The sequence below is a fragment of the Eurosta solidaginis genome, chromosome 1, assembly GCF_040869045.1.
Source record: "Eurosta solidaginis isolate ZX-2024a chromosome 1, ASM4086904v1, whole genome shotgun sequence".
Classification (NCBI taxonomy): domain Eukaryota; kingdom Metazoa; phylum Arthropoda; class Insecta; order Diptera; family Tephritidae; genus Eurosta; species Eurosta solidaginis.
Window position 1 is genome coordinate 370,358,769 of NC_090319.1, and position 13,219 is coordinate 370,371,987.

The 13,219-nt window shown below is 34.2% G+C and overlaps 1 protein-coding gene across 6 annotated transcripts in view; it reads right to left on the minus strand.

Annotated features, from left to right (window-relative positions):
* Positions 1-229: 229 nt before the first annotated feature.
* LOC137238226 (serine-rich adhesin for platelets) overlaps positions 230-13,219 on the minus strand; it is a 193,104-nt gene continuing 180,114 nt past the window's right edge. For all 6 annotated transcript variants that reach the window (XM_067762989.1, XM_067762988.1, XM_067762987.1 and 3 more), the window contains exon 4: positions 230-3,606. In XM_067762989.1, coding sequence (XP_067619090.1) covers positions 3,268-3,606 — 339 coding nt within the window. In that variant the 3' untranslated portion in view covers positions 230-3,267. The remainder of the gene's footprint in view (positions 3,607-13,219) is intronic.

Here is a 13,219-nt window from a genome sequence, read left to right on the forward strand (position 1 = left end):
AATCCGAATTAAAAATTTTATTTCGGACTAAAAAATTAAAAGTCTGAAAAGAAGTTTTTCTGAAAGACTTTTAATTAAAAGAAAGGTGGGTCCCTGTATTTTTCTTAGAATAGCAAAAATAAGAAAAGAATGTAATTGGCGAAATTTGATAAAAAATTGTCACTGCTATGTTTATGTTCACTACTGTAGATACTTACGTGGTTTTGTTAATTTACAGCAAATAAAAACATTTTATTTCTCTTTATATATTATGTATGTATGTATGTATATGTATATTTATGTTTAAAATTTCATCATATTTACAGTAGCATTTAAAATTATTAGCAATTAGCATTAGTAGGCACAAAGCAAGCATCATTCAATTATTATTATTTATTATATTATATATATTTGCACAATGTATTATGTATGCATGTATGTATGTACAATTAAAAATACAATACAATTTAACTAAACTTACAACTTCGCCGAAACAAAATAAAAGTAAGTTCATCAAATTACAACAATCAAATGAGCTTTCAAAGCTAACGAGACACAAATATATATTTACAATTTAAACAATTATTTAAAAAAAAAAAGTAGTTTATATTTTATGAGATTTTATTTCGAGTCTCGAAAACATTAATAAACAGCCGAATTATATGATATCATATAACTAAATAAAATGCAATAACTCAAGGCATTACTGAGTATGTAAACCTAATGGAGGGACAGCCTGAATGCAGCTAACCACCGGCACACGACCTCGAAAAATTTCATAGGTACTATCTAATGATATAAAGCGCATAGGACTAAGTTTCTCATATACATATGTACCTAGGAAGTCCTCTACACTTCAACACCCATCTCGCGCACATACTTAACTAAATTTGGTTTCTTACTTAGCAATTGATATTCAAGTATTTTTACAAACTTTGCTGATTTTCTTTGAATGTTCTTTTTACTGATTGATTTTGTATTTTCCTATATAATTCACACTCAGCACTTAAATTGACAAAAACTAGCATTTGATGTATTTGCGTCAAGGATCACAATAGTTATAATTTTTATTACTTCCCTAGATAATTAACAATTATCTTTAAATTTAATCTTTTAAAAACCCTTATATTAGACTCAAATCTAAGTTTTTATGTATGAACCCCTTTTATGCCAAATATAAAAAAATTTGACGTACACGCACAGGTACCCGTATTTTCAAGTGGCATGCATATGTTAACATGTAATTGTTTACACTGAAAGAAATGGTGCTAGTAAAATCAACAAATCGGTTCTGTTGTTCTTGACTTAACGGAGATTCGGTGAAATTGATCGAATTATGGGTAATTAGACCGAGTTCTTTGTCAAGCGAACAAACTAGTTTAGTCAATACAACAGAAGAGTAATTGTCGCTCTTAAGTTAACAAAATTTTGTAAAATTAACAGATTCCTAATCAATCTAATTGATTTTTCTATTAACACAACTGATTTTACAGGTCATTTCAACGGCGATCAACTGTCAATACATGAGCAAATTTCAAAGATAATTTTACGCTCACTACGCTCTCTACTTCGTACTTATGACGATGGTGCCACATGTTAAAAAAAAAACACCTAAATAAGAAAATCATCAAATCGAAAAAACACACAAAATGGGAAAACAACAAAAAACTACTTTTTCAGTTATCAATACAAAACGAAAGAGCCCTTTTTTGAATTTACTGTGCAAAAAATTATGAGATACCGGGACACCTATCTATCGGGTACAATTTTGCAACTTCTCGTCCAAGCGAAATGCAAAATTGGGCCCTCTTGTTGCAAAAGTTTTGCTTGAACGAACAGGATTTTTCCAAAGTTAGTAATATTTTGTTCAAGCTCTTACGAATTTTCACTCACGCGAACGAATCTAATAGTATAATAAAAAACATCCTTTTTTAATGTTGATGTTTCCGACAAAATAAAAGTTTGAGTTGTTTTGGAATCGTTTCAATTTAAAGTGCTACGAAAATTAAACTTGCCGAATTACATGTAAAGTTACTCCAGTGGCGAATTATCTTCCTGCGATTTGATTCTTTACCTTTTTATAACTTACAAGTTCCCTTTTTAAAATGTTACTTCAAACATTTATACTACAAGTCTTGTTCGAAACAATGAAATGTGGCAACTACTTTCTATATTCATATGTATGTATATGTAGCAAGTATGCGTATTTGTGTAATCACATATTTACGTATTTATATGGCGGCCGCCGTGGTTTGATGGTAGCGTGCTCCGCCTACCACACCGAAGACCCTGGGTTCACACCCCGTCCAAAGCAACATCAAAATTTTAGAAACAAGCTTTTTCAATTCGAAGAAAATTTTCTAAAAGGTGTCGACCTTCGGCAGTGTTCGGCAAGCACTCCGAGTGTATTTCTGCCATGAAAAGCTCTCAGTGAAAACCATCATTAAAATGGAGCACAACGCAAATTGGAAGAGAAGTTCGGCCCAAAATCTCTTCGGAGGTTATCGCGCCATACATTTATTTACATATTTATATGGCAACATGGTACTTTCATACAAAGCTGTCGCAACAACTTTTTTTGTTCATTTGAGTACTAAAATGGTCAATTACGAATCAACGATTTGTGCGCAGTTGATTCAACATCTTGTTGCGATGGATAAAAATTTACAGAAATTTCGGTTGAATTAACCCGTATTTCGGTTGATTTTACCAGTCTTTTTCTTTCAGTGCATATTTACACTAAACAGCGTGCTTACTTTTATTTTTATAAACAAATATCTTGCGCGCAAAATGAAAATTATTTTTCGAGCGAAAAGTAAAACTAAAAGCAATAATAATGTTAAAATAAAATATAAAATAATTATTACTTTGAAAACCGATTTTTGTAATAAAAATTATAACTGTTGCTATCCCTGTTTTCAATTTATTTATAAATTATATATAGTTTCCACTAATCTCGCGCTATACTACAATCAATTTCCTTTAATTTTATCCAAAATTCCTCGCCCATACCAATAAACTGCGCCCATTGCTTCTTTGCTATTTTGCCCAACACTCAACCACTCTTTCTTTCTTTTCTTCTTTCCACTTTAATCACAATCAGTGCTTGGTCTTTGTTATTGTATCTGTACAGCTATTACCGTTACTGCTTACTATCGCTTTGCACATAACCATTTTTACGCTGGCGAGGAAATCCGTTAGGTAGCATCATGTAGGGCGTGGTGGTGCTGCTGATTTGCGGCTGATAGATGGTGGTGGTGGTGGTGCACTACGCATCCGTGGCACAGGTCACATATCAAGCTGTTTAGGCGGTGATGGCCGTTGTGGTGCTGATGCATTGCCATTAGTCTTTCGTTCTGCTGCTGAATTGCAACGTTGCGTTAATTTTGGTTGCGTTGTTATTATTTTTGATTTATCAGCTGATTTACTCTTTTTAATGCGGGCACCATTATCATCCTCAGCATCACTCGAAACGGAATCGTAGGAGGAGGGGGTTGGTGAATGTGGTGGTGAATATGCATCGGGTTCAGGCTCTTGTGACTCTAACATTGTACGAAATTCTTGTATCGAATCGTTGAGTGCCCACAGCTGTGAAAGTAATGAGAGATCCAATTGACGTAGTCCATACTGAAAGTAAAAGTAAATAGATGATGAAATTAGTATTATAAGAATAGGTGTAAAAATATACAATCTATTTGTTATATACAAAAATAGTATAAATAAGAAAAGTTTCATTTGGAGCAATTCTTATTTTATTATAAGTGAATAAAAACTTCATACACAATTATGCGACTAACAGTTTAGCTCAGTAAAAAAAAAAATTGCGTTGATTCAAATAGAATAAAAACAAATCAACAAATGCTTCGTTTCATTCATTAGTTTAAAATTTTCGACGCAGCCAGAATAAAAAAATTCAATGCTACGAAAACTACAAACAAAAAAATTAAGTTTGATTTTTAATAATAGAACTTCTTTGCTCAAACTTGCGAAGGTAGAAGTTCTCTTTTTTTCTGGGATATTTCTGCAGAGCGAGAAAAATTAGGAAAAAAATCAACATCGTTTATTTGTTTTCATTCCAGTTTCTGCTTCAGTGTTTGTTCCCGTTTCTATTCCAGTTTTTGTTCCAGTTTCTGTTCTAGCTTCAGCCCACGTTTCTTTTCCAGTTTTCGATCCAAAATATGTCCGGTTTTTTCGCTTTAAAAGAGGTTATGTTTTTACCTGTCTTTGTTTCAGTGTCCGTTCTATTTTAAGTCCAGTTTTTGTTCCACTCCCTTCTCAATTTCTGTTCTGGTTTCGGTCTAGTTTCTGTTCTGGTTTCTTTTCCAGTTTTTGTTCCAATAAATGTCTAGTTTTTGTTTAAGTTTCATTTAACGTTCCAATTACTACCCAGTTTCTGTTCCAGGGTCAATTTTACTTTCTGTTCCAATTTCCGTTCGCAAATATGTCGAATTTTTTTTTTTTTCAATTTTGATCCAGCATCCGTTCCATCTTAAGTCCAGTTTTTGTTCCACTCTTCTCCTAGTTTCTGTTTCGGTTTCTGTTACAGTTCCAGTTCCAGTTTCAATTCCAGTTGACATTCCAATTTATATTCAGTTCTTGTTGCAGTGTCTGCTACAGTTGCAGCTCCAATTTCCTTTGTAGTTTCCGTTCTAAAATATGTTCTGTTTTTTAGTTTTTTCCCCACTGTCCATTCCATTTTAAGTCCAGTTTTTCTTCCATTCTCTTCTTTTGTCTAGTTTTTGTTTCAGTTCTAGTTACTATTAAAACTCATATGCAGTTTCGTTCCAGTTTCTACACCAGGGTCAATTCTACTTTCTATTCCTATTTCCGTTCCATAATATGTCTGTTTTTTATTTTTGTTCTAGTTTCCGTTGCATTTTTAGTCCAGTTTTCGTTCCACTCTCTTCCCAGTTTCTGTTGCGGATTCTTTTCAAATTTTCGTTTCAATATATGTCTTGTTTTGTTCCAGTTTCAGTTCCAGTTAGCGTTCCAATTTGTGTCCCGTTTTTGTTCCAGTTTCTGTTCCAGGTTCAATTCCTTTCCAGTTTCTCTTCCGTTTTCTTTCCAGATTTTTCTCCAGTTTCAGTTCCATTATTCATCACCAGTCGTCTATCAGTTCATCGTTCCTAGTTCCACCCCTGTTGAGGCCAGAGGGTTTGCAATAGTTGGGAATCGCTGGTGTTCTCCCGATTCAACCGTTCGTCACAAAGCGACAGTATTATTGGAAAATCACCGGTGAGGATTTGCATGCTAGGATGTAAGTAGCTGTTGATTGGCTGGAACGAGGAGTCTTTTGATAACCAGCAACAGCAGTGTATCGAGCCATCATCGCATCCTACAGGTAACCTAAGTAATTACAAGTTTTTCTAGAGTGATAAACTTGCTATTGGATATACCTACCTGTACCCGTACCTACGTACTTATTTTGAAATGCAGTCCTATTATTATATACTAATTTGCATTGTTTTATTTCATTTGTGCTAATCTGTTGTGAGTTCCTACCGGCATTTCCTTCGCTCGATTTCCCCCGTGATCAATCACTTTCCATCTCGTAGTAATTTGTTCATCGGTTAACCATTCATCATTTCACCATTCACTATGAGCCATCCATCTGTCAACGATTCATCACTCATGATGGCCTCTCAACATGGCATATCTCTACCGGTGAGTTTGAACCTTAGCCAGCTTTCACCGATTGACCAATTTTACCGATGATTTTGACTACCAGCCAACTTTCCACTGACTCACAAAAAATGTCATTGCTTCTACCTCTTAGTTTACTCTTTTGCTGTAACTTCAATATTGGTTTCCATTGCTCTAGTCCTAACTCTTCGTCTTTCGCCTAACCTTCTCCCTCACTTTCACATCCTCCCTCGCCTTATAACTTTCTCTCTCCTTCCCCCTCTTTTTTTTATTCCCATATTTCCTCCTTTTCAATAGCTCTATCTCCCTTCCTCATTATTTAATACTTTGCCCTACCTCTGAGAATTTGAAATATTCCGTTAACTGAATCTGTAACTTTTAACATCTCTGGAATGTTCAGGTCTTACAAACAATTTTTTTTTTTTACGAAAATTTGAGATTCAAAACACTGGGAACCTATATTTACACACACAACAAACTTATTTAGACATTGACGGCTTTTGAAGTAAATCAAAGTAACCAGCATTTCGCCAATGGACCATAGCAAACTGTAATCAGTAGATATTGAGTAATTGTGGCAGCAGCTGAAGCTGAAGTTGCGGCCGATTTTCTTACTGACATTTGCAATGCTCCAGTGGACGGCCAAACGAACGGTTAGTGACATTTTCACTTTTTGCCACCACTAGATTGCAGTTCAAAAAAAAAAAAAAATACAGCTGCGAGTAAACAAATAGCAACTAAACTTATTTACACACATGATATTTCAAATACTAGTTTGTAGCACTTAAAATTTAGCGGTTTAGATGTTAAAGTACAATTATATTCTAACATGGAACAAAATCTTTAGCCCCTCTCGAAGAAACAAATTTTCGAAAATCTATGAAAATTTTTACAGGTATCAAAGTGAACTGAAAATTCCAATTACAGCCTGGAATGCGCACACAAAAAGTGCCCCAAGTTTCTAAATAATAGTTTTAATAACTTTTCGAATTTTCGAATTTTTTCGAAATTATTTTCGAATTGGTTTTCATATTTTTCGTTATGCAAACCAATAATTTTTTTATTTAATGAAAATTAATAGGATTTTAAAAAACATTTCATAACAACATAATCATTTCTCGAGTTATCGAATATTTTCGAAATTGTTTTCGAAATTATTTACATGTTGTTCCCCCTTTTTTACTAACGAAAATGGAAAAAAGCAGAAAACAGCTCATATAATTTTCAAATACTTTTTGCTGCTATTTTCGTACTCGTACGTGCGTACATATACAAATAAACATAGCCAGCATGTATGTGATAAGTGTGTATGTGTTACTATGCAAATACATATTTATATTAAAAATCAATCTATATGTACAATGAATGTATGCAACGATTGCGCTATGCCAATAGTACAATAGAAATTATCAAAAGTAACAAAATACTTTTCGAACTTTTACAACTCGTTTGATATACAAAACATTCATTCAAATATGAATGTGGACTGTGTTAAGTCAAAGCAACAACAAAATATATGGCATCATTTTATGGCGCATGCGTCACATACTTGCATGCTTTAAAATTGTTTTTGTTATTTTGTTGGTTATTATATTTATTCATACTTATTGTACTACATACATACACACATACAAAGCGGTCCCAGTTGATCGAAATGAAAGTGATTGCAAAGAGTGGGAAGGAAAAACCTCATTTGTCAATTAATATCACCGCATGGCATCTCAAATGAATTTCCCACTTTCTGCACCCGAAGTACTAGTAAAAATGAGTGCAACGAATGCAAGTACCAATGCATACCCACACACACATTCATACATGCATATGTAGTGTGCAATATGTGCAAATGCTTACAATCTGCCTTGCGGTAGCTGTTAATGTTGCATTGCTTAATATTTTGCGTTTTTTGTGTTGTAGCAAACAACAACATTAGCACTCCGATACGGTAGCCATAGTCCAATGAGCGTTTAATATTTAGCGTCCACTGCGTCAGACTTATAGAGGCTTTTACTGACTAAGAAGACGAGGAGTTTAAGAAAAGTAACTGTTTGTACTTTGATTTTTCTCACACCAAGTGACGGGATATTGGAAAGGAAGAGGTGATTTAAAAGCTGACAGTAAAATGAGTGAATTAAAATCATTTAAACGTAAATCTGAGTTTGTTTTTACTGCGCTTTTATAACTAAATTGTAGAAATAAAAGCAAATAGTGCATTCAAGAGGCTACTAAACTATTTCACAACACTTCATTTACAGCATCATAAAATTGTAACACATGGAGTTTGTCATTTTTTGTTTGCATGCTTGTTAGGGCGACGAACTGAGTCGATATAGCCATGTCCGTCCGTCCGTCTGTCCGTCCGTCCGTCTATCTGTTTGAACGCAAACTAGTCCCTCAAATTTTGAGATATCTCAATGAAATTTGGCAGAAGGATTTATTTTTGTATTATATTAGACATTTGTCGGATCCGGTAGGATCGGACCACTATAACATATATCTCCCATACAACCGATCGTTCGGATAAGACTATTTTGGTCATTCCTGCAGCAATTTAGAAAGTATAAATGTGAAGCTCGGTGATGTATATTCTAATATATCATAGAAGATATCCTGAAAAAATCACTTTGATCGAAGCTATATATAGTATATATCCCATACAACCGATCGTTCAGATAGAAAGATTTTTGGAAATTTCTCCCTTAACTTCAAATATAAAAATGTTAAACTTGGTGATATTTATTCTAATATATCACAGAAGATTTCATGAAAAATCATTTCGATCGGAGCTATATATAATATATATCCCATACAACCGATCGTTCAGATAAGGTTTTTTCCCAATTTCTATTTTATATTTATCTTAAAAATCGTTTAGGTATGTACATCTGTTCACTATATATTTCTTATCTTATGCATCCGATTATTCGGAGATTACGAACGGGATAAGATTACTGTTCAGCCCCATTCATGAAAGGTATGAAGTCTTTGGCACAGCCCACAGTCCCATCCTTACTTGTTTTTATATTGATTAATTTTTTTAATAAAAAGTCACCTCGAATTCAGCTAAATAAAGGTTAGCGAGAAAATATAATTTTCGCCCCACAGAGCGAAAGCTGCAGATCTATTCAAACGTTGAAAATCTGCTTTTAAATATACCTTTAAAAATCTGCACGGCTTAAACCCCTTTCTATATTCACATAAATAGCCGAACGTAAAATCATCCCTATTTTGTCGGAAAATTCGATAACGCACACTTTCAGAACCCCAGAAAAACGTCTTTAGATGTCGCCGTAACCATAACCCTGACCAAAACTTTAATTTTTAACGTAGCCATAACCATAACCTTAATTTTAATTTTTTCCGAGGTCATAACTTTAACCATAACCATAACTGTAACTGTAACCATTACCATAAACATACTTATAACAATAGCCATAACCATACCTATAACCCTTATCATAACTTTAACCATAACCACAACCATAACCATAACTATAACAATAACCACCACCACAATCATAACCTTAACCATAACCGTTACCAAAAACGTTACCGTATACCCAACCTGCCCGCAACCGCACACATAACCATAACTGTAACCGTAGTACAGCCGTCGCCCTAACCGCAACTATTACCATATTTAATTTTCAATATGCACTTAGGTAAGTGCTAAAGAAGCCCTCCCTTAGCACCCCCAGACTATCGCCAAAACGACAAAGAAAGTGAATTTACTTCGCTTCCTCTTTTTTTAATAGCTCCTACATATTAAACCTCTTAGGAAACATCATTGTTGAAACATCTAAACGATAGCACAAAATGTTGCTCTTAAGTTCCCCTTACATTTACCCTCTCTCATTCAAATGCTCAGCATACTTTTCGATTTAGTAGTTCTGGGGCCTTATTGCGCAACTCAATTCGAAAGGAAGTGCGATTTCGATATCGCGAGAGCTGTGAAATCACATAATATTTTTTCCAATCCGAAAGAAATTTTTTTCGATTTGAGTTTCATTATATGTTCCGACTTAAGTGATAGACGGTCAAGAAGTTATAATTTTAATTTTTGTTGCATAAAAGTAAGCTTTTATTGGCCATAAATTGAGTTTCTTTTTAGTGAAAGTAGAATTTCATTGCTATTATTCAAGGCTTCTCTTAGCACCTTAGCTTGGAGTTGGTTTTGTTTAGTTCTACTTCAACTTGACGTCTTATTACCGCTCAATCAAGTCAACCCTTCTACGTAGTTTGCTCTTCATACTAGACCCTCGCCTTTATAATTGCTGTCTTAGCAGCAAAAAGAAGAGAATACGTTACCGTAATAACAAACGTAACAACATACATAACCGGACCCTTAACCGTAGCAGTAAGCTTCGTGTAGCTGTAACGCGAACTGCGACTTGGCATTCGACTTCTTCATCTTTGAGTTCTTCTTCTCGTCATTAGTATCACCAAAACCATTACCATCATTACCGTAATCATCCTGAAAATTAGCGCGTTTCAAAGGAAGCGGTTTTTTCTCCGAAACAAATATAAAAGTTTCGTTCACATGCTAAATCAAATAAATAAATAAAAACAATTAGGGTACGATGTTCATCCAAAGAGATTTAGGCCGAGCTTCGCTTCCAACTTGTGTCGTGCTCCTTTTAAAAGTGGCACCTATATTTTTTTTCACCGACTCCGGCCGGTATCCGCAAGGCAGGTGAGTTTTCCCTGAGAAGCTTTTCATGGCATGAGAGTGTTTACCAAACCACTGCCGAGGGCGACCTCACTAGTAAAACTTGTTTCTAATTGAAAAAACTTGTTTTAAATTTTTAATGATGCTTTGCCCGGGACTTGTACCCAGGATTTTCGGTATGGTAGGCGGCAACATGCTAAGCAGGGGTCATAACATTATGAGGCCCTTATATAAATGAGGTGGTGGTATCCTCACAGGAAAACAAACAGGAAAAAGTGTATATTCGCATATGGCGACCGCCGTTGTGTGATGGTAGCGTGCTCCGCCTACCAAACCGGAGATACCAGGTTCACGCCCTGGGAAAAGCAACATCAAAAATTTATGAACAAGTTTTTTCAATTAGAAGAAAATTTTTCTAAGTGGGGTCGCTCCTCGGCGGTGTTTGGCAAGCACTCCGTGTGTATTTCTGCCATGAAAAGCTCTCAGTGAAAACTCATCTGCCTTGCAGATGCCGTTCCCAGATGCCGTTCGCAGTCGGCATAAACAAAGTAGGTCCCGTCCCTCCAATTTGTAGGAAAAATTAAAAAGTAGCACGACGCAAATTGGAAAAGAAGCTGGGCCTAAAATCTCTTCGACGGTTAATCGCGCCTTACATTTTTAACTCTTTTATATGACATTCGAGAAAATATGTTATGTATATACACTGGTACAACGTGCCTTTTTTGTAAAAACTTCTTTCATATTCTTTTACCATTCTCTTTCTCCTTCCTTTTCCTCTCCTCTCTTTCCTTATTTGTTGTTCAAATTTGGTTTATATCAAATTTCTGAGTTTTCTCTTGGTGTCAAATTGCCCAGACTTATTTTGTTAACAACAAACTGAAAAACTCTGATTTTATTCGTTCTAATAAGAAGAGAGGAGCTTTTTCAATGAGTTCGGGCTCAATTTTTATATTAGGCATTCCCAGAGACCAATTGTTTATATGTAAAGAAGACAGTTGCATTACATTGCATGGTTGAACTTGGAACTCATACTGGTTGTGGCTTGGATTTGACTACATGCGGCTTATGTGTTAGATATTTTATTTACATACCATACTCCTATTGCATGCAAATAAATATTCATAATTACATACAATCATTTGATATTCACATCAAACATTACATTTGGTATGCAATGTTATTCATAGCTGTGTGAACATAAATCTTGACAACTTTCAATTAAATACAGATATAATATAGTTTAAATATGCATAGTTACAAACTGTAGCGATTTGTAGTTAATGTCTTATGAGCGAGCGAATTTAAAAATGTCATTGGCAATCAGTCGAGGAATTTGCTTGGAACGCGTGTAACTTGCAAAAGTTAAGTGCAAAACCTAATGCCGTACATTTGTACAATACTTCATATCGACATGCTTTGCCTTTTTTCTACAGCTACGTGCACGGCAAATAGCAGTCACAATTTTTGGGAAATATCATCATTTATATATTTTTTATATTCGATATTTAAAAAAAATGCATAAATTGTGCTATGCAAATCAATCTCAAAAACGTTTTCTAAAAATTTGAAAAATCGGCAAGAATTTTTTTTTAAGAATTTTCAAATCAAATTCATCTTACAAAGTACACGTAATAAGTTTCTAAAAATTCACATTAGCATTTGAATTTTATTTCCAAAGTTAGTTTTAGATTTTCTTCCATACGAATAACGCATAGTGTTATTATTTGTATGAAAAAAATCAAAACACCCTTCAGGAAAAAAATTTTCAATAAGCAATTCGAATTTCGAGATACTTTTAACGTGTACTTTGTTAGACTTAAAATTGCACACTCAAAAAAGGTCTGAAAACTCTAAATAATAAAATCTAAACTCACATGCCTTCCGCTCGAATTTCTGAGCAAGTGTTTTAGATTGTTTTGCAGTTACAAAAATTATTACATTTTTTTTCTTGAAATGTGGAAAATTTAAAAAAATATAGTTGATGAAATTCGCTAAAAATTTGTACTGCTATTTTTGTGTTTGCCACTGTACCTACTACATAAATACGTACATTGTTCATTTCAATAGAATGTGAAGGCGCGTCCAAATCACTATTTTTATACTCAGCGTGCTTTGCACACAAAGTATATTAACTTTGATTGGATAACGGTTGGCTGTAAAGGTATAAAGGAATCGAGATAGGTATAGACTTCCATATATCAAATTTATCAGTATCGAAAAAAATTTGATTGAGCCATGTCCGCCCGTCCTCCGTCTGTCCGTTAACGCGATAACTTGAGTAAATATTAAGATATTTTCACCAAATTTGGTACACGCGCTAAATCTGGACACAGAATATATTGGTATTGAAAATGAGCGAAATCGGATGATAACCACTTCCACTTTTTATATATATGTGACCCGGCCTATGAAAATGTGGCTTATGACTCAAAAAAGAAATTGCGAGAAACAGCTGTTAAAGATAAACAATGCATTTCTTCAGTTTCTTAGTAGTAGTAATTTTTTTTTGAGTCATAAGCCACCTTTTCATAGGCCGGGTTACATAAAACATTTTGGAAAACACAAAAAACCTGATTATTTAGTAAATATTACACCCAGAATGTTGAAATTTGACATGTGGACTGATATTGAGACTCTTGATAAAAATTTGAAAAAACTTTGGAAATGGGCGTGGCACCGCCCACTTGTAATAAAATCAATTTTACAAATATTATTAATCATAAATCAAAAATCGTTAAACCTATCTTAACAAAATTCGGCAGAGGTTTCCTTTACTATAAAGAATGCTTTGAAGAAAAATTAACGAAATCGGTTAAGTACCACGCCCACTTTTATATAAAAGTTTTTAAAATGGTCGTGGACGAATAAAATAAGCTATATCTTTGCAAAAAGAGAACTTTATATCAATGGTATTTCATTCCCCAAGTGGAT